General features: G+C 45.8%; 2 protein-coding genes across 11 annotated transcripts in view; one reads left to right on the forward strand and one right to left on the reverse strand.

Annotated features, from left to right (window-relative positions):
* Nucleotides 1-7,111: 7,111 nt before the first annotated feature.
* On the forward strand, nt 7,112-9,325 carry LOC118291937 (fatty acid-binding protein, intestinal). The gene is made up of 4 exons (XM_035620492.2): nt 7,112-7,255; nt 7,744-7,916; nt 8,095-8,202; nt 8,328-9,325. Exons 1-4 carry the CDS (start codon nt 7,189-7,191, stop codon nt 8,376-8,378), a joined length of 399 nt encoding a protein of 132 aa, XP_035476385.1. The 5' UTR covers nt 7,112-7,188; the 3' UTR covers nt 8,379-9,325.
* A 5,072-nt stretch (nt 9,326-14,397) lies between these two features.
* LOC118319460 (RNA-binding protein with multiple splicing) overlaps nt 14,398-27,060 on the reverse strand; it is a 35,032-nt gene continuing 22,369 nt past the window's right edge. Inside the window, exons 6-8 of one of the 10 annotated variants that reach the window (XR_004796008.2) lie at nt 25,166-25,229; nt 17,371-17,492; nt 16,633-16,772 (exon numbers count right to left, since the gene is read on the reverse strand). Coding sequence is in view for 7 of the 10 variants with exons in the window: in XM_035649866.2 (XP_035505759.1) it covers nt 16,643-16,772; nt 25,160-25,229 (200 nt within the window). In the remaining 3 variants the exon portion in view is untranslated. Of the gene's footprint in view, nt 16,773-17,370; nt 17,493-25,159; nt 25,230-27,060 lie in introns of those variants that run through there. The other 9 variants (XR_004796007.2, XR_004795996.1, XM_035649874.2 and 6 more) reach the window with 9 other exon arrangements.

Genomic DNA, 27,060 nt, shown 5'->3' on the forward strand with positions numbered 1-27,060 from the left:
TCAGTTCTGGATTACTGCGGTTTTCATTTATAGACACACTGCTGCCTCCGCACATCGGACCCGCAGATTTGTCTCGGCATCATTACTGGAGATAATTACAAAAACTCAACCACTGCATCTTCTGAGATAAGGTCAGCGGGTCCTGCCCCCCAGCGAGCGATAGCAACCAGAGGTATTTACCGTCTTTATCTACAAAGCAACTTTGCTGCAGAGAAAACTCTGTCCACTCTGGTCCACTGCAGCCGATGCTTCAGGAAGCTGAAGGGACTTAGGACGGATTGATTTTTTACTCTCGGGGCACTTTATACGCAGGAAATCTATAAAGCCACATAAACGTCAACACACCTAGAAACACCACATTACGTGACACTTACAGTCTTACATTCAATCTGACAGTCACATGCATACTGACCTCCGACCTCTTGTGGATAAAGTTTGATCCCCAAAAGCGTTACCCTGCCCGCTGCACCCTCACATGCAGTCAGATTTTTATTTTTTATTTCTAGTTCTGGAGTTTCCTGTCATTCTCAGGCAAGGCAACATATAGTGCGTACACAGATATAGAGGCATGTAGGTTGTACTGTAGCTAATGTGTGTGTGTGTGTGTGTTTGTGTGTGTGTTTGTGGGTGTGTGTGTGTGTGTGTGTGTGTGTTTGTGTGTGTGTGTGTGTGTGTGTGTGTGTGTGTGTGTGTGTTTTTAAGGTGGTATGATGTTGTCATCCAACTCCATGAGTACATGTACCAGGGGTCCGCTCCAGGGGCGGCACTGCATGGCGCCCGGTCCCGGGTCATTTACAAACCCACACTCGGGCCATGCAGGGCCCCCCCCCCCCCCCCCCCCCCCCCCCCCAGCAGTCGGAGCCCTGAGGTGGGTGGCAGCACCAGTCCCGGCAGAGGCTGTAGGATGTAGGCCAAGCCAGGCGTGTAATCCCTCTCTCAGAGCCGAAACGCACCGTCGATGCGGGAAAATAAATATGGAAGGGGTGAACCGCTGAATAGGGGCGATAGGGGCGAGGCTATTACCAAGAAGAAGAGTCAACAATTAAGACGAGGATTCCTTTTCTTCGACAGCATTTCATGATTTCTTTGGGACTTTCAAACAACATTCAGGCAACACAGGAAGGAAAACAATCAAGTGCCCTTCTGCTCAATCTAAATCCTTGCACTTGTGCTTTTGTGGCGATCGTCCCGAAGCCCAAAACTCTGTACGAAACGAACCTGCACGAAATCCTTTGTTCGCCTGCATGAATCCGTGCATTTATACGTGCGGGATCGTGAGTTCCTACTTCGTTCGAGACGGTGAATTTACACCACTCACTGCTCTGCCTCACACGGGCGCTCGCAAAGTGCTTCGCATCACTCTTTCCTAATTCGGATCAATTATCCCATTTCCCCTCTGTGAAACACTGTTTCTCATTCAGCATAATGCGCCGGTTATTTGTCAGTGCCGCGTCGTGTGCTCACCTCTTCACTATTCATGGGCACTCTTGTCAGGGTGACTGAATGCTTGCTTTCTCTGCCTCTGCCTCAGGCTCATTTGAAATTCAAATATTGCCTCATTGCTGAGCCTCCATAATATTGACTTTCACTTACTCTCCAGAGGCAGGATTGTGTTTTCTCGTACAGTATGTGCCATGCGTTCCGGGGCTTCTTCTGGGCCGCGGTCAGGCGCTGCAGGCGGTGGAAATCACTGGGCAACCATGACAGAAAATGTTCGATTCGGGCTGCTGTAATTGAAATCCCACCAGGCTGCTTTTAAATTTGAGACTAAATTCTCCAAATGATTTGGAGGTGGTTGTTAAATAATGCCAAGCAACAGAGTAGAAAGGAAAAGTGCAACTCCGGGAAAGGTTTTGGCGCAAATCTCAAATCTGTGGCGCAGGTTTTGAACCGTGTGAACGTGTTCGCAGCGGGGTGCATCTGTCGTCCACAAGATGGCAGACTGCATCAGGGAAGCAGGCAGACGCCTCCATGAAGGTCGAATTATTAATGGCATTATGAACTCCGCAGTATTCAAGGAAACAGGGCGGGGGGGGGGGGGGGGGGTTGGTAATAGGACAATGTTTGCCTTTATTTGCTCACAAAAGATGTTATTACGTTATCTTACAATTACTGTTATTGTTGTTATTGTTTCAGGATTTCAAACAACAATCTTCTCTTAGCCTATATTATCTCATGTTATATTATATTAGTACAATGGTATTACATTACTTTCACATCTCGGTCACTTGAGATGGTGCTCGCACTACCTTACTTGTTCCATATTGTTGTATTTGATTTTATTCCATTTATATTATCCGTATTATATTTTATTTTGTTCTATTCTTATTCAAAACTGTACTCTGTCTGTCCTTGGGCGCTGTAATACCTGAATTGCTCCCATTGGGATCAATAAATGATTATCTTATCTTATCTTATCTTGTCTATCATTTTAAAAATCCTTAATGAACTGCTCTCTGTTTCTCTCTCTGTTCATTTGTTTAATTTTTAAGTTAGCAGGAATTATATGTCAATCAATCAAAAAGATGGGTGTTCTCTTGTTTTGGCGGAAAGTAATAAAATGGAAGATTAAGAGAGATCTGACATGTGGCAGTCTTGTTTGATGCTATCCTGTTCATTAAAAACTTCATGCAATCAGGTCGATGTGTCAAATTTGCATAATTTTATTACTGTAAGTGCAGTAAAACAGGATTGAGCGTCACTGGAAGCAAACTTCCCATGTCCCCTCGCATGGTCCTGACGACGCAGACAAACAAAAATCTGCGAATATTATTCTGGGGATTACAGTAGTTTACAGATTTGTCCAATTAGACTGTTCCCTTATGGATCAAGATGATGAAAAAAACAGATAACTAGACACAATAACCTGCCACATACATATATATATATATATATATATATATATATATATATATATATATATATAATATAACTGGTATATAATTGACTTTAGAATGACAAACAGCAGGGCCAGGTGTGGTGTTGACATTAATAGGAGTAATTGAGCGTAATGGTAAAATGATCATTGAATTAATTTCACTTTTGAGTTAGATTATATATCAGTGTGTGTGTGTGTGTGTGTGTGTGTGTGTGATGTCAAAGTGTAGTGGAAGGATTGGCGGGCAGGTTTTGTGATGATAAAACAACAGGAACGTCAAACTACAACAATATGTGCGTGCGCTGCAGCAAAGTTGAGACTGGCCACGTTAAGTGCGCACCGTGCCAACAGTGTATAGTACACCCAGTATCGGGCGAGGCAATTCAACGAGTCAAAGTGCAAGCGGCCTTTATGGACAGCAGTAAAGGGGATTAGGTGTGGAGACGCAGCTGTAAACGGACACTAACTCACAGCGCTATCGCCACTTTACTCGCAAACGAGATCAATTGCAAAACATCCCGTTTTATAGCCGCAGTGTAATACAACTGTAAATCTTTTGCCAGTTCTTGATAAGGGACCCCGCAGCAATGGAAAGAGAGTATAAACGCATCGCCATTCCATACACTCAAAGTCAAAGTAGACAACCTGACTAAACTATTTCGGTGTTTGCCCGTCCATGATTCGGAGACACTGGAAACAGGACAGCTATTATTTTCTACTGAATAGTTGACGGTCATTTATCAGATAAATGGAACCTCAGAAATTAGGTTTCCCTCGCTGATTTATCCTCCTACTTTTTCTATAAACAACATCCCTCGCGCAGTGTTAGACCAACTACGCTCAATCTGTGTATTTTCACGATGCCAAATATGCTCTGTAGATCTCCCCCTGTTCCATCCATCCATCCATCCATCGTCTACCGCTTTATCCATTTAAGGGTCGCGAGGGGGGGCTGGAGCCAATCCCAGCTGACATTGGGCGAGAGGCGGGGTACACCCTGGACAGGTCGCCAGCCTATCACAGGGCCACATACAGAGACGGACCACCATTCACTCTCACATTCACACCTACGGTCAATTTAGAGTCTCCAATGAACCTAACTCCATTCTGCATGTCTTTGGACTGTGGGAGGAAGCCGGAGAACCCGGTACACGGGGAGACACATGCAAACTCCACACAGAAAGGCCCAGGTTGGTTTGAACCGGGATTCGAACCCAGAACCTTCTTGCTGTGAGGCGAAAGTGCTACACTCCACTACACCGCCGTGCAGCCTCTCCCTGTGTTCTCCGACGTGTTAGATTCACCTGTCTCGGCCCCGGACTTCTCCCCCACGGCCAATGCTGTTGCGCCGAATGGAAGTGGCGTCTCGTGGCCCGACTGAGAGGACTCTTGCGGTGTGAACAATGCCCTCAGTATTCTTCATAGAGTCCGTGATCTCACAGTCCCGCTCCGAGTGCACAGCTCTCCCTCTGAGGAAATACAAGTGGCCAAGGACATGAGCTGAATACAGCTGCCGGCACTGGACGATGTTTCTGTTTCAACACGCTCTGGCCCCGTCAACTGTACCTGTGCATCTCTGTGCGTCGCCAGTTGGTGATTGAGAAGTTTGGACGTATTGTCTGCCGCTCGAGGCTCTCCACTCTTTCGTTGTCACTCATGTCTGTATGATGTGAAAAATCTCAACAATCAGAGAAAGGTTTGTGGGGAGAGTCTCAGTCTTGATCTTGGGAATAATCATTTGGCCACACAGTCCCGACCCAGGGTCCACTTACTAGCCCTTCAGCCGTACCACAATCGTTCGCGGATTAAATATGATGGTTTTCAAAAAAAATGGTCTTTCATACTCAAAGGGATAGTTCAGTGATTTTGAAGTGGGGTTGTATGAGCTACTTAGGCATTGGTTAATATGTCACCTTATGGAGATGGTGATCCGCGGTGTCATTTGACGGAGTCTGGAGGGGAAATTGGAAGTAGCGCGAGTCACAGTCCCACCGTTGCAGAGGGGACCACATTTTAAAATGCTTGCCCAAACCAAAAAAATATCCGTTCAAATTGCACACTGCAAAGACGTTTCTCGCTCTTCCATTTCCCCTCCAAACTCCGTCAAATGACATCGCTGATCACCATCACCATAAGGTGACATACTAACTAATGCATGAGTAGCTCCTACAACCCCGCTTCAAAATCACGGAACTATCCCTTTAAAGAGATTAACTCTTGTTTGCTGTCTTTCAGGGCGTTAGATGACGAAATCAATACCCCAAAAATATGTATGAAAAAAATGCCGCATGAGCGGTGCCCAGGAACCTTCGCAGGGACCCATTGCATTTCCACCGCAAAGGACCAGGGTCTAAAATTGATTTCCGGCAGGGAAACTTTTTTTTAACCCTCCCCAAAAAGTCCCTGCCTGTGGGATTGTACTTTACAAAAAGTGCAGGAACCCTTTGGAGTGGGGCTTGCAGCGCTGAAGAAGCCCGATTGGTCGATTGGTTTTTATTTCAGTCGGTCAATCAATAGGCCTATTTCACGATGACGTCACGTGAAAAGGATCTATCTCAGAATTTGTTTTCTGTCGTCGTTGTGTTTTTCAATTCATGTAGCCTCGTCATTTTTGTATATTCTTCTGAACTTCAGCCACCTGGTGGCCCGGAGTGGAAATGCTTGTTATGGCCGTCGGTTGTTCTTTTTCTCAGCAGGCTAATTGGCTGGCTGTTGTCTTGTTTCTTTCTCCCCAGCTTCATATGTACCATGCAGACAGGAGAGGGACACTGCGAGCTTCGTGACGCTGGTCAACGAACAGATGCAAGAGAAATGTCAAACTTCCCTTCAAGCTCTCCGTACGAAAAGCATGAGCATATTTTCCGGAAATATTTCCCAGTCTCAGAAGTATGGATATGGGTCAAATCTCAAATGCTGAACTTGCAAAACAGTCTCTGAATATTTTAAGTCCCATTTAAAGACCCACCTCTTTTCACTAGCCTTCGATTAGTGTCTCCTTTTTTTTGAAGTTCCAGTGCATAGTGTTCCCTGGTTACCTTTTAAATTTTCTTTTTTCTTTTTTGCTTTACTTTACCTATTGTATTATTCTTTGTTTATTGCACTTAAGCACTTTCTTGTGAAGCACTTTGGTGCGGCTCAGCCGTCTGTAAATGCGCAATAGAAATAAAATTTACTTGACTTGACTTGAACAAATCCATCACCTTGGCAACTTATCAACATCTATTTAGTAATAGAGGCTGTGAGATATGGTTGAAAGCTCCAGATATGATGAAAATAAAAATGAACAGATTCAGCATTTAGTGCTTACTTCACAGCCTCCCGCTGTACTGAAGCTTAAGTGTTGCCCCTCGCTCTACAGTCACTTTGAATACAAAGCCTCTGCCCAATAAGTGAGCGTCCTGTAAGGGGACAATCCGAGTGTGCTCGAACCATATCGTCGTTTAACGTCAGATAACACTGTTCAAAGTGAAAACAGGCTGATGCAACACACAACAACATCGCGGCTGAAGAGTCCAACCGTACGCACATGACTGAAAACCATCTGCGGCCTGAGAGTGGAAAGAAAAACACACACACACACACACACACACACACACACACACACACACACACAAAGAAAAAGAAAGCTGCACACTGCAGTCCACAAATCGCCAAATGTCACAAATGGTTTGTGGAAGACAAAACTTTTGCAAACACACTTGCGTTGTCCCGTAACTGTGTTGAAATAAAACGTTCCCCCGTGCAAAGTATTTCTCCTTCTGGGTCACTGCTCTTCGTAACATGCCAGCTCGAGTTGTCACCGTCACACAGAAGACAGTCCTGCACAACTCATTTCCATGCCAGGCACAGACGGTGGGGAGGGGGGGGCGGGACAAAGGAAAGATTGTGGAACAGAAAGGGGCTCAGCTGAGCGGCTGCCATGGGCAGCCATGCAAACAGCCCGTCGCCTATATTTCCCTTTTTTATCCACAGAACAGTGCGACAGTGTTCAGCTGTGCCAGATTCACCGGGGGGGGGGGGGGGGGGGGGGGCTGCTGCCCTCCAGTTATTTATCAGTGTATCCTCGGGGTTGTGCAGCAATCGCCCTACATTTGCCGCGGCCATTATATGGCCACATCAGCACACAGATAATCAGCAAGATAAAGAAGGGCATCCTCCATGCCAGCTCGGGGTGGGAAAGGGTGGGGTGAGAGGGAGAGGGGAGGGGAGGGGTGTGTATATATGGGGGGGGGAGGCCGGTGGCAATCCACAATCCCACGGTCTGCTAGTGCCTCACCACCAGCCGCCCTCAACCCAACAAGCCTGCAGCCATGGCGTTCAATGGAACCTGGAAGGTCGACCGCAACGACAACTATGACAAGTTCATGGAGCAAATGGGTGAGCGTGCGTGCCTGCGTGTGTGTGTGTGTATGTGTGTGTGTGTGTGTGTGTGTGTTTTTCAGACAACCGGTCACTCAAGTCGTGGTGTATCTCAGCTCAGTTGTTTTCTGCTCCATGTCTGGCCTCATGAGCTGCTGTAGTCGAGGGCAGTGCATCCAACTGATTCATGCGCTTCAGTCGATGTTTTACATGGCTGTGTGAATGTTACACAGTGCAGAGAGCCGTTGGTAAGTTCAAGGTGATTGCGGTGATACCCATAAAAGTAGCGGTAGTAGCTTCAGGGGCTTGATTTGTCACACTCTGGATACGGAGTGACGCCCGGGAAGCAGGCTGGGGAACACTTCAAGTGCAAGCTCTGAAGATGAACCATCCATCCATCCATCAATCAATCTCTCTCTCTCTCTCTCTCTCTCTCTCTCTCTCTCTCTCTCTATATATATATATATATTTCTTTCTTTCTTTCTTCTTTTCTTTTGCTTAACAAGGTGTCAATGTCATGAAGCGCAAGCTGGCGGAACATGACAACCTGAAGATCACCATCGAGCAGACCGGCGACAAGTTTCACATCAAGGAGTCCAGCACCTTCCGCACCAAGGACATCGACTTCACCCTGGGCGTCGCCTTCGACTACAGCCTGGCCGACGGCACCGAAGTCTCAGTGAGTCAGACCCTCTTTTTTTAAAAAAAACCCACAGCTCTTATTCGGATTTTTACAACAGTGATGGATTCATCACTCTGGAGGAATGTGTAAATGAGGTTTCGGCGAACGCTGATGCTGAGAGCGGTCGGGAAAATGTTTTGGCAAAAATATATGGACAAATGTATTTGTCAACCAGGGCACGTGGGTGATGGAGGGTGACGTGCTCAAGGGCATATTCACCAGGAAAGACAACAGCAAGGTCCTGACAACCACCCGGGCCCTGGTGGGAGGCGAGCTCGTGCAGGTCCGTAGGTCCGGAGAGGGCCAGTCGCTCTCGACTCGGCCACCGACGCAACATGTCAACTGCTGCGGTACACCTTCGAAACGGTTGTCTGACCAAAGTAACACACCTCTGTCTCTTCCTCGCAGAGCTACAACTACGAGGGCGTGGACGCCAAGAGGATTTTCAAGAAGCAGTAACCCGGAGTCTGAAGTTCATATTTTATTTTTTATATAGATGACACGATATAGATTTGTGCATGCGTGCGTGTGTGTGTGTGTGTGTGTGTGTGTGTGTGTGTGCTTCCCCCCCCCCCCCCCCTTCTAACAACAAGTCATGGCAAAGTCATGTGCATTCTCACGGGATTCTACTTCATATACCTCAAAATGTTGGCTTATTTCTTTTGTTTTCATAATTTTCGGATGAGGAATCGTGGTGCACAGTGTTTCGCTGCTACAATACCAATGACACACAACGTGTGAAAGACAGTGTGTGGTGACCCGAACTCAGCAACAGCAAACTGGGAACAACAGACGGAAACCAGCGGCTGCAAGCTGCCCTCCGTAGAGCTCCCAGAAGTTGACGACCGGGTGAATTCAAATTGGCCGATGAACTCGAGCAGAGAGGTTGACGCAGAGGTTGTTTTTTCCCAGTGTCATACCATGAAATGCTACTGTCTCTCCAAAAAACAATGTACAAGTCGCTCGTGAAAAATCCACAGGAAAACATGCTCACGGGTTATTAAAAGTAACGGGAGCATCGGACATTAAGGGTCGATGGATTTGGACAGTCAGAAATGACTCACTCAAAAGTTGTGCAAACAAAGCTAAAAGAATTTCCGCGTGATTAAAAACAACTAGGATGAAGCGACCTTTTGAATAGAGACGACGGGGGCAGACGGGCCACGGCTCACTTTAACTTGACCAAACTCAAACAGCCCTTTAGTCCCACACTAATCTTCCTCATTGTGATGCAAATGCAAAGCAGCGCAATGACAATCGCAGCACAATAACAATCGCAGCAGAACGCGGGACGCGCGTTGTGCTGCGATTGTTAACCAGGTGGGAAAACAAGTCCATTTGCACTAATGGCTCTCATGCATTACACTGTATAGTCTGTAACAATAAAGCAAATTTACAATACTGTATGTCACGTGAGTCCGATGCCCATGTTATTCTTCGCAACACACAAAAGGAGAATGTGAGCGAAGCTTGATGAATGAGCCATGAGAGACCAACTGGACGTGGATAACTATTTCCAAGCTGGGAGTCGCGTTGCCTCCAGGCCGGGTCCATAAAGTGTTATAAATTCATTACGATCGAGCACAAAGATCATCAGTGATTGCGCTTTGTGAGCGTTTTTCGAGGAGACTTTTTCTATCAAATGAAATACAACATTTCAGACTTAGCGTCTCTCTCTCTCTCTCTCTCCTGTAGTGTGGCCCCGGGCCGATCACATGACGACAGCGGGGTCTTGTGCTGTCCATGTGCGGGCCCGTTGGCGAGACCCTCAGCGGTGGGTCTGAACAGCCAGACACAAGGGAAACACACATTAGGGCAGAGGGGGGCTTCTCACATGACAGGGTCGTGGACACGCTGTGAATAGTGGAGTTCATTCAGGTGGTAAACAACAAGCTCGTGAGGCTCCCTCGGTTGCTCTGCAGTCGAGGGCAGATGATGAGGAAAAAACATATGCACCGAGCCTCTCTGGCCACAAGAGGGTGACCTGTGCTCAGTTTTAATGTCTAGTTGCACTTGGATACTTTGGCACAAAATATGAAGGCTATAATTCTTTAACAACTGCAATCATATCAATACGCAGATGCATGATTTGATGGAGAGACTCAGGGGAGCGTTGCGACGGGTTAGGAAAAGCTGGGATTTGCCTGGGGCCCCCCCGAACCGAAAGCGGGCCCCCGGAGAATGGCTGACTGTGTCAAGTCCACAGCAATGTGCCATGAGCAGCTATTTTCAGGACACTGCAACAATGCTATTGTGGTAAACCCCCCAAATGAGGCCCCAGGCGACCAGCTCGCCGTCGGCAGCTTCGTAAATGTTGGCGGTTCGGTTGAAGACAAAACGAGGTCTGAATGTGTTTGTATGATGCGCCTGTGATGGTGGCAGGGGTTTGCACTTAAACTCTACTGCTTGACTGTAACTCATGGGTATGCATATCTTTCGCCTCGGGCCCCTGAAACGCTCCACTGACTGTTGTAACTGATTACGTGGATTGACATGCACTTCACCAGGAATAAGTTCAAATATCTGACTTTGTGCTCTGGTTGGAGAACAGTATTGGACGCCCGTCCCTGCCAACAAGAGAAACAAATGAGTTAGTTATGAAAAAAATAAATACAAATGCGCACGGAAGTTAGAGGACAAAAACTCTGTGTGAAACTCCACAAAAAGTAATCAATTTCATTTTTATTATGACCAAGACACTGACCTCTTCCTTCTCCTGGAAATTAAGAGGCTCCCATGTCATCAAGCTGAAATCTATATAACAACATGAATGAGAATATTTTCCACCATCTGTACATATCACAAAACGAGAAACTGGTCTTATGAAACACATCAGGCAATTTCTGCTCATTTCTAAGTACAGTTTTTATGTTGGAATCGTTCATTTTGGACAAAGGAATTTTGTAAAAGTGATATTGTGGTACTGAACATGATTCCAGTATGAAATGATCATTGATGACGCTGAATCACTGCGTGGCGTACAAGTTCGCTGGATTCACAGTGGCCCCTGCACAACTGATATCTGGTAAACAGTGAAGGTTTTAACATCCTCTACGAAGACCCATCCTGATCTGGACAGCCTGAGACATCGTCTAGCACCAGTAGATGGCAACCCCCCCGCCCCCACTTTAATCAGTCTATTTTTTTTAAATATTTGTTTATAATATTATTCATATTACATTCCACCTAGAGAAACCATTTCAGTGGGTATTGCTTAAATATCAATAAAATAATAACTATGATTATTATATACTTCACTTTTACTTGAAGTACTTTTTCGGCCATTTTTTTCTCTGCTATATTTATCTTAAACATGGATTTGACACTTAAAATTGATTAAGTTGATTAAAACAGGTTAATAATTTCCAAGCAACAGTACACAAAGCAGCTTTAATGTCTTGTCAGTGCATTGTGGCATTGCTTCTTTTACCAAAGTAAAGGTTCTTTTAATCTTGCACTGATTTTGGAACGTGTTGTGTACTGGGTGGATGTAATTTCTTCTTGCGGCCACTGGGCGGCGCTGTTGAGCTCTTATCCTCTCCGAGGGAAAGGGTCTCAGTCATCCTATGATGTCATTCTCAGTCAAGTTATCATATGACACACACACCCCACACCCACAGCTACTCCGTCATTGGACCACGAGGCAAATTAAATTAAAAATAACATCTCTTTGTGCTTCTGTGGAATCAAAGAGAGGATTGTATGAAGCTTGGAATCAGTGAGAAGCAGCGAAGTAGTTGGGAGTGTTAGCCCCCGGTATTTCGATTGGGGGCGGGTGTGGATGAGAGAAGAGGAGGGGACAGAAGGAGGACAAATATTGAGAGATGGACAGAGAGACAACAGAGTGGGGGACGAGGGGGAGCCGGTAAGGACCGTGCAGGAGGAAGATGACCCCACCACCCACCCCCCGGCCCCTGCTGTGAAATCAAACGCTCCCTGACTCACTCTGAAGTTGTCAGCTTATCTGAAAGTGTAACGATCACAAAAGACACCGACGGCGCGGTGGGGGGCGTCGGGGCCTCTTGGCTGGCTGATGTTTCCCGGAAGAAAAAACTACCCCCCCCCCCCCCCTTTTTGGGCCGGTTCCCTGTTCAGACAATGACTGTGCAGTCTTCTGCAGACACTTCTGCAGGCTGCTGAACGATGAGTCACTCGTTAGTCAGTGCTCAGTACTGTATCTGAACCTTTTCAAATGCCTCGAGAGTTGGGGTTTTCTTCACTGTACATGCTCGGCTATATTTGACACAATGAAATTATCCCAACGTCCACTAGATGGGTTGCAGGGGCTTTTTCGCAATGTCCACGGCTCCTCGAGAACTACGACAGTTGTCCCATCGTTTTTTAGTAGTTGTTTTTTTCCAATGGACTGGCACAAAATGTGACGTTTGACGTGAGGGTTCCCAGACGATGTCTCCAAGCGTGTGGTGATGTCCTGAGATCGGCAGGATCCCCCCCCCCCGGTTTTCTCCCCCCCTTAACCTCTCCTGTCTACCCCATTTCTCTCCTTTCGACCAAACCAGTCGAGGCAGATAAGTGCTTGCCGATTGTGGGAACTGTTGGGTTTCTCGATAATACTACGAGGTCTTGACCTCACTATGTAAAAAGACCTTGCGATAAAGTATGTTGCGATTTGGTGCGACAACTGATTTGAACTAAAGTTGGACAAAGAACACGTTCGCCGTTAAAAGGGAAATGTCTCCTCCATTATGAGTGGATCTTGTGCACACATCCATGTGGAATTTTTGGTAACTTCCCCTGACTAATTGCTATAATTAGGTCAAAACGTCCGTTTATCCTATTGTGGTTCCCCTCATGATCAGCTGCACTTTGAGTTTAGTGGTAATTGGCAACATATTAGTATGCTAATCCACTAAACTGGGAAAGGTTTAGGAACTAGAGCGTTAAAGTAATGATGGACACAGAGTGGGCCGACAGAGCACTCACTCGGTCACTGTCTGCAACAGCCGATATGATAACACATCATGGTTTCCTCTTACAGTGAGTAGTGGCCTGTGTTTGACTGCAGCGAGCCAAGCGAAACGGTTGGTGGGGAAATGAAAACAAAAGGCAGGCCCTGGTTGTCTGAGTAATGGATGAATCCGAAGATGAGAGGTTGAGGATTTTTGGTATAGCTGTAATTTTTTTGGCTCTTTGGTCTGTGGAGAAAATACACAAGCTCTTCAGTAAGGACATTTGGAAGAGGGCGCGTGAAAGCGGACAAAAAAACCACAACACCTCTTTAATGGACTGGCCCAAGCGAGTAACAACATCGCCAAGCGTTGGCAAGTTGGACGAGTGCATGCATGCCCCCAGATGAAAATGTCCCCCTGCCCACACGTACGTGCGCACAGACGTTTTCGTCCCCCCACCTTGCTCCGACACCCTGCGTGAACAACCCCCCCCCCCCCCGCCCCCCGGGCACGGACGAGTGAGTGTCATGTGAGAAGCTGGTGTGTGCCACCTGGTGTGACCGAGCAGACAGGAAGAGAGTGGAGGCAACGGAAGGAGAGAAAACTAAATTGGCTGCGGCCTGTTGTCTCGGGAGAAGCCGGGGCCCCCCGGGTCAGGTGGGCTATTCTTACAGAGGGCAGGGAGAGGTCTCCGGCTCCCCCGGTACACAAACCACTTTATGAGAACCCACATCGCTGTGGGGGAGGTGTTATCCAACGACACGTGTGTGAGAGAGGAAGAGCATATTGAGCCTTCATGGACGGACCGGCTGTCAATCACGCTGTATCCACGCTCCAGTAGCTGCTTTATCGTCTATTTCACTCAAAATGATATCTACAAAATGAGCATCGTGCTGCATTGAAGACTTGGAGCTATAGCGATTGACACTGCACAAACTCCTAAGGAGTGTTTTTACCGATGTTGCACATCAAGTGAGAAGAAAAGTCATTTTCTCATTGACTTCTATAGAAACAAGGGAGGGAGTCGCCCTCTGCTGGTGATCCCAGAGAATGCAGGCTTCAGGCACTTCCAATTTTCTATAAAGTCTATGAGCTCTACTCAAGACTACAGTTCTCATGAAAGTACACCATGCCAGCTAGTTCTTCAATTTGCCTTTTGGACTTCATACTTCTGTCATAACATTATCCTCTACAAGTTAAAATGACACGTCCTTTCTCCGAATGGAGGACCTTGGCGGAACGAAGTTAAGTTTTTTTTTTTACGTTATAACAAGCTAACTTTGTCGGTGGCTTGTTACACAGGAGTTCCCTCGGGAGGCTATAGGATACTCTAAGCCACGGGCCTCTTAATTGCTCAACTAATCTCTCACAGACAAACACCAGGAAGCTCAATGATGTCTTGCATTCCCATTGGGCATTATTTGTCGGTGTGATCAAGTATGTCAATCTTACAATCCGTTTGCAGCCTTTTCGTCGGCTTTGTTGCCCCACACTCCGCGCGGCTCGCGAAGAACGACCGCAATTCACTTTTGGAAAAGGAGAACAATGAGCAATAATGACAACGAGGATGACGTCAATTTTTAATGGCACGCGGCCTGAAATGTCTTCATTTAACATTTTCATAAAAACTTCTCATTTTGATCACCTTTTTCTTTTTTTGGTTTCAAACAAAACACACCTCTGCAATTCACTGAAATACAGTTTCTCCTTACAGCGGCTAGAGTATCAACAGTACTGTATGCATTAAGAAAGGGAACACACACGCGCACGCACATGCACAGAACACACAGGTATGCACACGGTATACCGAAACGAGAGAGGAGTAGTTTTCATTACCAAAAGGAGGGATTCACTATCATTAATTTCAAGGAACTTCTGTACCTTACTGCTGACAAAACACAAAGATCCATTCGTTCGAAGAGCATGTTTTTCTCTGGATTTCACAGTGAAGATAGAACAGTATTCATATATCACATACAGCATGTTCCAATCATTCGGATACAAATGCAAAATGAAGCTCTAGAAAAGAGAAACTACCAAAAATGAATATACAATTAAACTTACAATAATACTTACAATGAATTATATGATGGGCATCTTCTATGAACTTCAAAAAACATGATACCCATAAAAAAAACACACGCACACACACACACACACACCTTATAAATACTTATAAATTTGGCGCCACACTTGGCTTAAAAAATGTCTGTAAAAGCAATGAACTGCTTAAAATCAGTCAATATGATTTGCGTGCATATTATTATTATCATTAATTACAAACACTGACTATATGATTCAACCAGCCCAACATGATTGTTCACATCTGGGCTTCAACATCACAGGGAAGATTGTTGTTTTCTTGTTTCAGTTTTTTGATTGTCACATCACTGGGAAATGTGACTTGGCCTTATCACGAAGGTACTAGACACGCGATTTGATTTAGTACAACTGTGACAAGGATGAGAATTTCGGCGTCAAAATGTCACAGGAACATCATCACTCGATGATATGTCACACAGTAAAGACATTATTGCAGGCCCAGAATACAGAAGATTACAAAAGATTTTTGTTTTTTCTCCCCCACTCCAATCATTAGTATGTAAATTCAGAATTTACAAAAGCAGGTTGAATCACATTGGCTCCCCTAAAAATAGACAAGAGAGACAAATTGCTTAAAGTGAATATCTTTTCAGACTCAGAGTTGCTCTTTGGAGTGACACCAAAAGAGACGTGCAGCAAAAATAACGTCATACTTCATAAGAAATCAGATTGAGGACTACAAAGCAGTCAAAAATGGAATAACTCCACTAGCCTAGATAGCTCTCCAGTGTAAAAAAAAAAAGAAGCCTTTGGTCTTTCATCCCTCTATACTGTGCTGCTGTCCTGCTGCTAGACAATGAAGAGGCCTATTCTAATTATAGCAGGACTCAGTTTGCCATGTTCTGCAGTCGCTGGGGTCACGCTACCTTCACTACCGATGGCTTATTCCTGTCAATGCCTGTCAAACACATCTGATTACCTCCAAACTGCAAAATTATGAGCTGGATCAGGGGTGCTGTTGTCGCCCAGTGTTGACGCCGACTGCTCGGTCGGGAAACCGAAGCACATCAGACAAAAGGACTCATATGTCTGCTTCCTTGGGTAAAGACACAGACGGGCAAAACTGAGTCCACGCAGCATGTAGAAAAGACAGAAGCAAACCGACAGGACTGCTTTGGTATAGCAGGGTGACATAGCATTTTATAATGGCACAAAAGACGGAGGGCAAAAAAGCACAACACATACCAATCAAACGGAACCATTTCAAACATCGTCTGGATTACAAAAATACCTTTTTGTATTTCTTTAAAATATCTAAAAATGTACAGCATTGTTTTTTTTTCTTCCTTTTTTGCAAAGTCATGCTTCAACATGTATTTAATAATCATAATAACATTAATATGAATGATATACAGAATAGTAATAATTATAGTAATATGATAACATTATAGCAGTGCTTGAGCTGCACATCCACACATTTTGGCCTTGCAAAGTGACTGCGTGAAATGTATTTGCACTCCTTTGGTGGGCTGTCTTTACACCTGCATCTACAGTACAGCATGCAAAGCAAGAGACCTGCTCATGTTAGGCCACATCAACACCGATGCGCTTTCATTTTTGAAACGGCCATTGTCGAGGCGGACTTAGAGGCGGATTGCGAGTCACTCGCGCTGGGCGACGCGACTGATGCGCAATCCGTGTCATCGACGTGCGCCCTTTGTCGTACATGCCCGGTACCCTTTAATGGAGGTGCGGCCAAAGCACTGCCAGTTAATCTTGAGTATGTAACAGTATAAAAAAAAAAGAGTTGGAGGGACTTTGGGCATGGTGGTGGTGGGGACTCGATGTGTGATGGAGGCTGGGTTCTAGTATGTCCTGAGGCCCATGAGGCTGCTGCTGCCTGAGAGAGAGAGAGAGAGAGTCAGAGGGATACAGAGAAACGGGGTGAGGTTGTCATGGTCACGGCACACAAACCTTGCGCACTAATGAAAACACAGGGGATCATGTGGAACTGTTGCAAGACTCAAACACATTAACGCGCCCATAAAAAATAAAAAAAAATACACAAAGGTAGATATTGTATTGTAGGTGGACGAACACTAACATGCGCACAAAATGTTTCTTGCCCCCCCAAGTGCTCACACTTCAGTGTGTGATGCCAAGAGCGCGCACAATCTTTAAGCCCACAAATATCTAATAGTGCGATTCTGGGTTTTGTCTTCAAAACTTTTTCTGTTGAGCAAAAGCAGAAACATGTACAGGTGAAAGTTGATGAGATGTCGACATGGCTTGGTGGGGCGTCAGGTTTCGTTCCAGCAGATGCCGTCCGATCCCCCCACTAAAAACTCAATCCATAAATAAACTGGGATTTCGCAGCTTTTTACCACAAATCGACACATTTAAGTGAAACTCCGTGCCAGGAGGCAGAGGCGGCACTGCTTTGGCGGTGAGGTGAGATTTACACCTTTTTGTAGTGAAGTGCGAGACCCTAAACTCACCGACGGTACGCTGCTCCGACAGCTGGAGTCGGGGTCGGCCCTCTCGGTTTCTAATTGGACATGAGAAGCGATCAGCAAACGCCCGTCACAGCCGGCCAAGGCCACCATCACACATCAGGAACCTGGAGAAACAGAGTTTTACCCGAGTCATCCAGCTGCACTGCAGGATGGAGGCTTTTGAGCTGAAGCCGTTTCCCCCCCTGAAAGATGTTGATTCGGATTCATGGTTCATTCGAGCCCCACGGTGTGTGGTTGTCTGCTGCTGTATCCAGCCACTGCATGTCCATGATTGAAATTGATTATTCAGAAAGGGAAAAAAGTACACTGGCAGCTTTGCCGGCGTCTGCCCAGCGTCTCAGAGCTGCACTCGGACCAGACGGGATGTCCTGACACCAGCGTTTTAGAATCCCACTTTCGTTAAGCCGGGGGGCTCAAAAGAGACAAATCAAAAGATGGGTGTTCAAAAATCAATGCAGCATGAAGCCAAGATATCCGGACTTTAAAGTCATTATAGGCAACTCTCACCACTCTACAGCCATCTTAGCAAGCGCCTTGGGATGATAAGGCCAGGCACCTATCTAGAAGACTGGGAAGAGAGTCACTGCACTTTCAATCGGTCGGACGGGAAAACGTGCTTTTGAAGACTCACTTTTCAAATCTGATAAAACGTTCGCTGACCCAAAATAAGGTTTGATCCAAGTGGCAACCCATCGAGGCGACAACCATTGGTTTTGTGAACTGCCGAATTTCTGAAGCCTCTGGGTAATCATTGTGGCCGGCGCCACCTGCACCCACGATGGACGGTACATGCCACAGTTTACAAAACGAACATCATGCTGTATTGAAGAAGACTTAAAACTAGAGATTGAACCATAATCTCCTCAGTAAAAACCTGTAGAACTAACTCCGCAGAAACCAAACTGACGTCTTTTTGCAACAGGCATAGTCGCCCTCTGCTGGCCGTTCAAGAGAATACAGGTTTAGGGCAATTGGCATCGCATTGGCTTCACATTCCGGACCCAGCGACTGCGTCCATTTTATTTTATCCAGTGTATGGTTTGAACACTTTCCCCACAGGATATACTTCTAATACACTTTCACAAAGGTTTTTTTTGTTGTTGCCCCTTTTCCCTTTCTTCAGTTGTTAAGGCAACCGGCTTGTCATACAACAGCCATCTTTGGCATGACACACTTTTCTTTTCCATGTTCTTCAAGTGGTTGGTCTCTCCCTCTCATTACGTCTCTGCTTTTGCTCCTCTAGTTTATATCAAGCTCCAAAGACGCCGGATCCTACCACCTCCCAAATTGCACTTGCTCGACAACGACCTCCATTCGATGCCGTCCGTCTGGTAAACACCCACACCTTTCCAACTTCCAACGCCACCAGTTTGTCGGGCAGGCTTTCGGTTAAAATGTGTAGACTCCCAGGCCCACGCTGAGATCACTTCCAGTAAGTGACGTCTCTAGAGCAATCTTCACAGACTCAACAAAGCTCCTCCAGAGCCACAGTAGAGAATATAAGGCTGGTTTTCCTCAGGATGCATAGAGCTCCATGTGACTTACACGTGTAAACTGAATTTGACGTGGGAAAAATTAGTGGAATGCCCTATTTTAAAAGGGCAAATCCAAGTCCAGCTGTGACAAACAGGATGTCAATTTCTGCCTAAGAACCCTATCTCCCATGGTACCCCCCCCCCCCCCACCACAACGCCCTCCCACCAGCAGCAGACCGAAGAGAAAGGTCAACCCCTCCGACCCCCAGATGTATCGCCCAAAATAGACATCTCTCGGAGGCCGTGGTAACCCGGGTTCAGGGGAGAGAAACTCTTCGGAACAATAAACAATTAGTAAATCAAACATGACCTTAAGAGAGAGAAAAAGGGGGAGAGAGAGACAGACAGACTGTTGCAGGCAAAGTAGAGAGACGAGCTGGGAACTGTTCCCCCCCGCCCCCCGTCCAGGGAGCAGTGCATTTTTTGAAGGGGGCACGGCTGGCCTAGCTAATGCCCTGTTGCGCGTTCAATCAAGGGTGAGGGAATCGATGCGTTACACAGCCGCTTGAATGAGCTGATGTGACACATACTTGCAGACCACGCTGTTTGTTCAGGCTGAGACGCCGAAGTCAAAGGCTGGGTTGATCATTGAGCACGTCTGCGCGGATTAGGGAAAAGGTTTAGTGATTTGCGGGCTTAATGTGTTACATCCAATAACTCCAGCCCCGGCGCGCACAATGTGAGATAGGTAAACAAGAAGTGTTTGAGAATGTGGGAGGTGACTCGGCGCCTCGCAAACGTGTGCACTGGGTTTGTGTTTATTCCAGCCGAGGCTTCATGAAGCAAATGCTCCTGCCGGTGTCATCGCTGATCATTGATCTCTCGCTGCAAACAAGGAAGAGAAAAGAGGACTTGTCCAAATTTATTCCCGATACTCGACAGTGCAGGGTCCAACATTTACTGTTAACCAATTAACTGCAAATCACTTATCGCCTTTTAAAGATCTTAACGGTTTTTTTTTTCAAGGGTATCAGCTGCTTATTAACGTAAACATTGACTCGGGCAGATGTAAAGACAAATATAGTATATATAGAAGCCTATATACAACACGTATGCAAGGAATGCATTGTCCCTCTGATGCTTTTTATTAACGAATGGCTCTATTAATAATTGATGAATTGCATTGTAGTGGACTGCGCCACATTGACTTTACAACGTTGTGTGCAAAAGGGAGCCGGACCGGCTACCAAAACAAAGAGCAGAGAAGCTGAACCCCCCCTAAATATTTACATAGGAAATGGTTGTGTGCTGCCGCTATATTAACATTTAAGTATCATATATAAAAGTGTTTTTATAGTAGAAATACCCTCGTTCCAGTTTCCCAATTGTGAAAATTGGCTGATTTTCCCTCAGTCCTCTGTGAAGTTTCCTTTTGAATTGTTGATCAGACCCAACTAGACACGTAAATATGTCAACTTGAGGTTTTTGGGAAATTGTGAAGTTAGTCAGCAAAGAAATCAGGAGACTAAGCAATTGCAAAATTCAACAGAAGTTTCAAGCACTTTACTGCAGTTCAACATATTAACACACTTTATTTTGTTATGAAATATTGTGGACTTTTTTCCAAGGTTTTTTTCTTTTCCGAATTTCCGTAAATATTGTAATTTGCCGGACCCCTCAAATACTGCCATCAAATTCGAGCTGCATACGCATTTGGAGTCAGGTTAACTGTCCAGCAACATTAACTGCCTCATGTGAAAACTGTAGCCTGCCTTCGCAAACGGTTAGTGAACACGTGAAGCGCGCTCGATTTGAAGTTAAGTAGCCAAAACTACGGTATGGCCCTTTAAGAGCTCTACCTGTGCAGCGCGGCCATGAAAAACAGCCCCGTCCGAAGCCCCTTTAATCCGGAGAAAAGCCCTTAGGCCCTCGGCTGTGTTTCTCACATACCAGCGATGGCTGCTGGTGCTGGCTGGTGATGAACGCAGCTGCTGACATGTATCTAGCTCCCGAGACCCCGTGTGGGGAGGAGGCCACTGTGTTCTCTGTGTGTGTGTGTGTGTGTGTGTTTGATGTGTCAGTAGGGGGTGAGGGAATAAAGTCCCACTTCCTTATTAGAAGGGGCCCCAGCTGGCCCTCTCCAGTGGGAGTTAGTCCAACATTGCACAGGAACCATTGGTTTTGTCGGGCTATTGGCCAAAAGGTCCTCGGGGCAGGCAGCCAGACTTCACACGCACTCGCACGCGCGCATGATAGGGGCACGCACACTACACTCCCCCCACCCACCATGTCTTGTCAGATGGAAAATCCGGATTACCTCTCCCTGCAGTTCACTAGGCATTAATGTCCCCCATTAGGGTTGTCTTTGGATCCAGTCCTGTGCCAGAGCACGAATGTCAAATACAATTCAGCTTCACAAACATTCAGATGAATGACGGGCTTAAAGCCCCCCCGGCGGTATTACGATAACAAAAAAACCTTGCAGTACAGAAGAAGAACTAAGTCAACCCTGGGTTGCTTTCTCTTTCGACTTGTAAGATGTAATGCTGCTGCCTTCGACAGCGGGGAAGCCAGGTGATCGGGACAAGTCATTACGAGCCATGACTACAGAGCCCGGGACAGTAGTTCACTTTCAGCTGCGCTCTCTCTCTCTCTCTCTCTCACACGCTCGAGTCTCCCATAGCTACACTTCCTTAGACGAGCCACACACGCTGACTGTGAGCGGTCCCCCGCTCTTCGGATGCCCAGACAACCGCCGCTCGCTGCTTCTTAAAATTCCCACAGGTGGAAGTTTGCCGCCACCGACGGCCTTCAGCGATGAGGAAACAATTTCGCAACGCTGACTCTTTGCGAGCGCAGAAGACCCACCAGCAGCACAGACAGATTTGTTTATGGCAGCGGTGCCACAACAGCTTCTCCCCGTCATCCCAGATCAAGTTTATTCTTGTTGTCTGACGACGCTTTCACAAGAGCTTTGGTTTTGTGGACTGCGTTGCGCAAATAAGCAAGACACCCTTCACATCAAGACATCACGTAGCCGCGTCTTCCAATTTGACTGTATCCTCCCAGCAGACACGAGGGGTCAAATAACGCGAGGTCCGGCACATACGAAATGTTTGTGGGCGAAGCTGCACAACGTCAGGGACAAACAAAGCAGCAGCGTTACCTCGACGCTGACAGTGTCGTGCAGTGAATGACCTGCATTTCTTCTACTGTACAATGAACCATGAGCTCCATTAGATGACTATGTCATGATTAAGCTCAGTCCACCATTAGTGTACATTGCAGAATTTTGTTGAACACTAGAGATTAAACTTTCTTAAAGGGCCAGTCCACCTAAATGACAAGTTATTGGCATCTCCTTAGTATCAACTATACTCCAATGGACTTATTAAGACTTACATAGCGCATGGTTTAGAATATTAGGGCTGCAATTAACAATTATTTTCATCATCAATTCATCTGTTGATTATTTTCTCAATTAATGGATCAGTTTTTTGGTCCATAAAAATGTCATAAAATGGTGGAAAATCGATCGAGTTTCCAAAAAACCCCAAGATGACAATTTTATTATAAGATATTTAGTTCAGAAACCAGAAAATATTCACATTTAAGAAGCTGAAATCAGATTTGTTTTCATCCTTTTATAGCTAATTAGTATAAAAATATTTGGGGATACATTTGGTAGCCGATTACTAATCGATTCATTGTTGCAGCTCTAAATAATATATTGTGAGGAGTATATTTAATATTTCGAAGTAGGAATATTTATCGTTCAGCAGCTGTTTTACTTCTAAATGATGGCGCTTGTATGTTTGCCTTGGACCGGTACGATACGAGAGTGTGTTTCATAAGTTCAGAAGCAAGGAAATAAACAACTGCTCGCCACTCTTGAACTCAAAAACGTTCAACAGCAACATCTCTTTCCAGAAACAGCTATCGGGGATCGGTTCTTTAGACAAGTGTTCCCAGTGGGGTCTTTAGTTAGGACAGTTCCTGGAGACACATGAAACAGCGGCTGCTGCTTATTCAAGGGCAACTTCTCAATTCCCACAAACACAATTCCTCTGTCCAAGTTCCATTATACAGAGAAAATTATACAATAGAAGTGAGACAGACAATAGGTTTTTCACAAACCAAACTGCACACTGTTGTGTGTGCTCGCCTCCCGAGAGGCCCCGTGTCTGGGCGTACTTGCGCGACGCATAAACGGCATCATCTGAAGGTGCGTCTCGTGTTGCACATGTGTGTATATCCACTGCAGTTGCCTGTAATTATCGCAGCATTCTGACTGGATGTCTCAACTTCACTTCGCCCCTCCGCTGTGAGCCGGATGCGGGGATGTTGTTGTTTGGCGGAGGGGCTAATATCCACTGGGGCAGCCTGACCGACCAAATGACTTCCTTCTGGTTTGATAGAGGGGTAATTATTTCCTCCAAGCCCCTCCCTTCTCCACTCCCTTCCTCCTCCTCCTCCTCCTCCTCCTCCTCCCCCCCGACGGAGATGAAATCCCCAAAACATCAGATCGTTCCAACGGCTTTGTGTTCTTCTTCTCATGCAGTATGTTTAGATGTCTGGAAATAGACGAGAAAGCTACGACGCAGGGTTAGAAAGGAGACTCGCATCAATCAACAGCCCGATGTACGTCGGCCTCCGTGCTACCAGGCGCCTCCCACCCGCCCTCCGCCGACTCCCTAAGGGGGTCGGGGAGAACATGTTCCTTCCTGTCCAGAGACGTCGAAGGGAGGGGGCGCCGGTGACAGCGGGACTGGCGCCGGGCGGCAGAGACACACATGCACGCAGTCGGTCAACACAGATGCACGGAGCAGCGAGGGGATTTGTCGAGCCCTGTTTTCTGCCAGCACAACAAAAACCAGAGAGCCAAAGCGCATGTGCTGCGCAGATAACCGGTGGTTAAGGCGGACTCGTGTACCTATCAAAGCACTTCTTAGAAAACCAGCTGCTTTGTGTAGTCTCCGCAGCGCCACAGAAATGATTTCATCGGTAATTTATTTCAAACAAGAGCCGCCCTAGGCTAATCAATTTTTAATAACGATTCATAAGAGCAGCCCTTCCGGCAGCACCCAGGTACCTCAGCGGTTCAGGGTGCATACTCCACGTTTTACGACCTTTTCGGAGCATCGCATCACCCATTGCTTTTCTTCTCCGTCTCTTCTTTATAATTCTCTGCTGTGTGCTTTTTTTCCCCAGAAATGCAGAATGCCCAAAAACCCTTTTTTCTAAAATTAAGAAATGTATTTCATTCTGCCAGGGTTTGACAAAATGACAAACATGCCCTAATATCCGCCGGATGGTAACGACGCTATTACAGGACAATATTCTGTGTTTATTATGGCAACGTTGGAGCATGGGCACAGTTAAAAAAACAAAACCTTTTACTCTCACACAACAACAATAAGTATCAGGCGTCCTTCCTGCAGGCACCAATAACGACCCAACATGTATAATCGTACACCTTCATTTCCCTCCACTAAGATTGTTTTAGAAAATTAAAAATGAATTAGAAATCAGTGGTGGAACAACCCACTTTTTGCAGCATTTTAGCTGCTTGATAAATCTACAGAGTGACTTTCTTTAACATTACCTATCGAAGCAGGTTACTTGAGCGTTTTGGACATATTTGCTGAGCTCTACTGTTTTTTATTAAAACATCTGCATCGGAGCTCGTTTTACATTCCACTTGACTCGCTCTCTTTGATGCCTGAGATCAAGCATCACTTCAAAATGGGAGAAGTCGAGCCTCCGTACCCTGTGCCCTCCTGAAGCGGGGGGGGGGGGGGGGGAGTCGGAGTCGCCCCCCCCCCCCGCCCCTTTAAATTGCACCTTTCATCTCTAGTGATGCAGCGAGAGGAGCGGCTGCGGTTTAATTGACCGGCTGGATTTAACGCGTCCACATTTACTTCTTGCCGGCTAATTTGTTTTGTGTTAAAAAGGAATAAGTGACTAATTAGCTGGTGGGTTTGGCTGATTGGCGAGATGGAGGTTTTTCACGTGAGGTCGGTGGGCCAAAAACGGGGGCGCGCTCACCCCACGTGAACGGAGCAACACCCTGCGATATTCCCCGACATGTGTTTGGGAATATCTCTGCGCCTGTTTAAACAGAGTGTCATAACATTTACTCGAGTATTTCTCGCGGCAAGGCCCAATGTACACCTATTTGTCATAGCAGGGCTGAGTGTGTGTGTGTGTGTGTGTGTGTGTGTGTGTGTGTGTGTGTGTGTGTGTGTGTGTGTGTGTGTGTGTGTGTGTGTGCGCGCGCGTGATTTGTTACTCACACATACTTCAGCAGAACTGCCTGGACTTCCATCCCTGAGGAGTTCCGTCTGCAGGTGGGAGCCAGCGAATCTAGACGGTCACACTTAGATTAGCACGAATACCAATGATATGACAATGCACAATTCATATTCATGCAAACTGAGAGTTAGCTTCATAGTCCATAGTCAGCCAGAAGCCAAAAATGTCGCACCATTCCTCTAACGTATACTTTTTATTTCACATTTAGCTGACAGGTGACACACAGTGTTTTTCGGGATCTTTACAGTTTTGTTATGATAAGGTTATCGATAACTAATTATCACATGTATTATCAATGTCCACCTCCTCTTCTCTAATTCAAATTAAACTCACGCGTCACATAACAGAAGGATTCTTTGTTGACCCATCACTTTGCAGACAGTCCAGATGCTTACATTTACTAGAAGCATCCCACACTACTGTAATCTCACCAGAGAGGATGCCAGCGGCTGGATGAGCCGGAGAGCTGCGCTCATGTTAACATAAATTAGATTTGATCATTTAGTCTTCTGTGTGTGGGCTTCACCTGTTTCTATGCACATTTTATGTCTACGGGATCGCTAAAATTGACCACAAGCCACAATTGAAATCACAAGGCCCCGGTTTTCTTTGTGCGTCTGCGTGCGCTCACAAATCCAATGCGTATGGAAAAATACCAGCAAGGCAGATTCATCTCATTTCGAATTCTGACATGATCTGCGCTTCAGCTTTAGTGTCTTCGCTGGGGGCCTTTACACTGAAATAACCTTGGTATCGGCATTACACAGTACATGGAAATATACTCTCTAGCAGAGATGAAAGACAAGAGATAACTCAAATGCTGTAACATTAGGATCTTAAAGAGATCTTGGCGCTCGAGAGATCAATGCAAGATTGAAAACAAATTGGGAAAAAAGGGAAAATAAATATCTGAAATATTACACCTAATGCTGAGATCTAATCAGGGTCAGCCGGCACCAAACGGGCTTCGTGAGAAGAATTTCACGAGATCAGTCAGGAATCCTTATGTGAACTCACAGAGGAGCAGTGCGGCTTAGCAGACCTTGATAAACTGGATCATGGTTGATCTAGTTAAAGTAGGTGATGACCAAATGATGATGCAAACCTTTTGTAAACAGCTGAAGCGTTCAGTAATGTGTCTGTAAGTGTGTGAGAGAGAGTCATTTGGTTAAATAAAGTGACAAGTGAAAAACTGCAAGATTTGACATAACCTTAATTTGAAAAGAAATATGCTGTCACAATCAACTAGGAGCAACTAGTCCCCAGAAAGAGGTTGAATTATTGTATTGATGATATATTTGTAGTTTCCAGGACTTCAAGACAGACGCAGGAGACTTGTAGACTTAAAAAGATACTCTGTCTTTTTCTCATTGTCAGAAGACTAGTGATTGGTTGCAATCAGCGAAAAATGGGTAATTCCAATTTATACTATTTTTTTTTACATTTGTAATTTATAGTATAGTAATTTCTTCTTCTTATTTATATCAAATATTCCTATAAGACAGTAGAACTCATGGATGCCTTTTGTCATATCCCCACGTGCCGTCTAAGCGTTTGGTGAACAGTGGGACTAGCTTAGTCCGACTCCTGGAAGTTAATGGGATCAGGTAGCAGTTCCTCTCCAGAGAGTAAATCAGCATTACATATCTGCAAGAATGGACTACACCCTGGAAATTAAATATTTATCGTGAAAAGGTCAGTAATTTCCCTGTCAATAAACAGATTCAATGATGCCCGGTTCCTGATTCATTTCCTGCTTCATCAGAGATGAACACGACTGACCAGTGTTTTGGTGGTAGTCTGAAACTATAAGGGAAATGTTGATGTTCTTAAACTTGTGCTTTTGAAAGCTCGCGCAATCATGGCTAAAGAGTCCAAAGTA

Source organism: Scophthalmus maximus, chromosome 12 (genome assembly GCF_022379125.1).
Source record: "Scophthalmus maximus strain ysfricsl-2021 chromosome 12, ASM2237912v1, whole genome shotgun sequence".
Lineage (NCBI taxonomy): Eukaryota > Metazoa > Chordata > Actinopteri > Pleuronectiformes > Scophthalmidae > Scophthalmus > Scophthalmus maximus.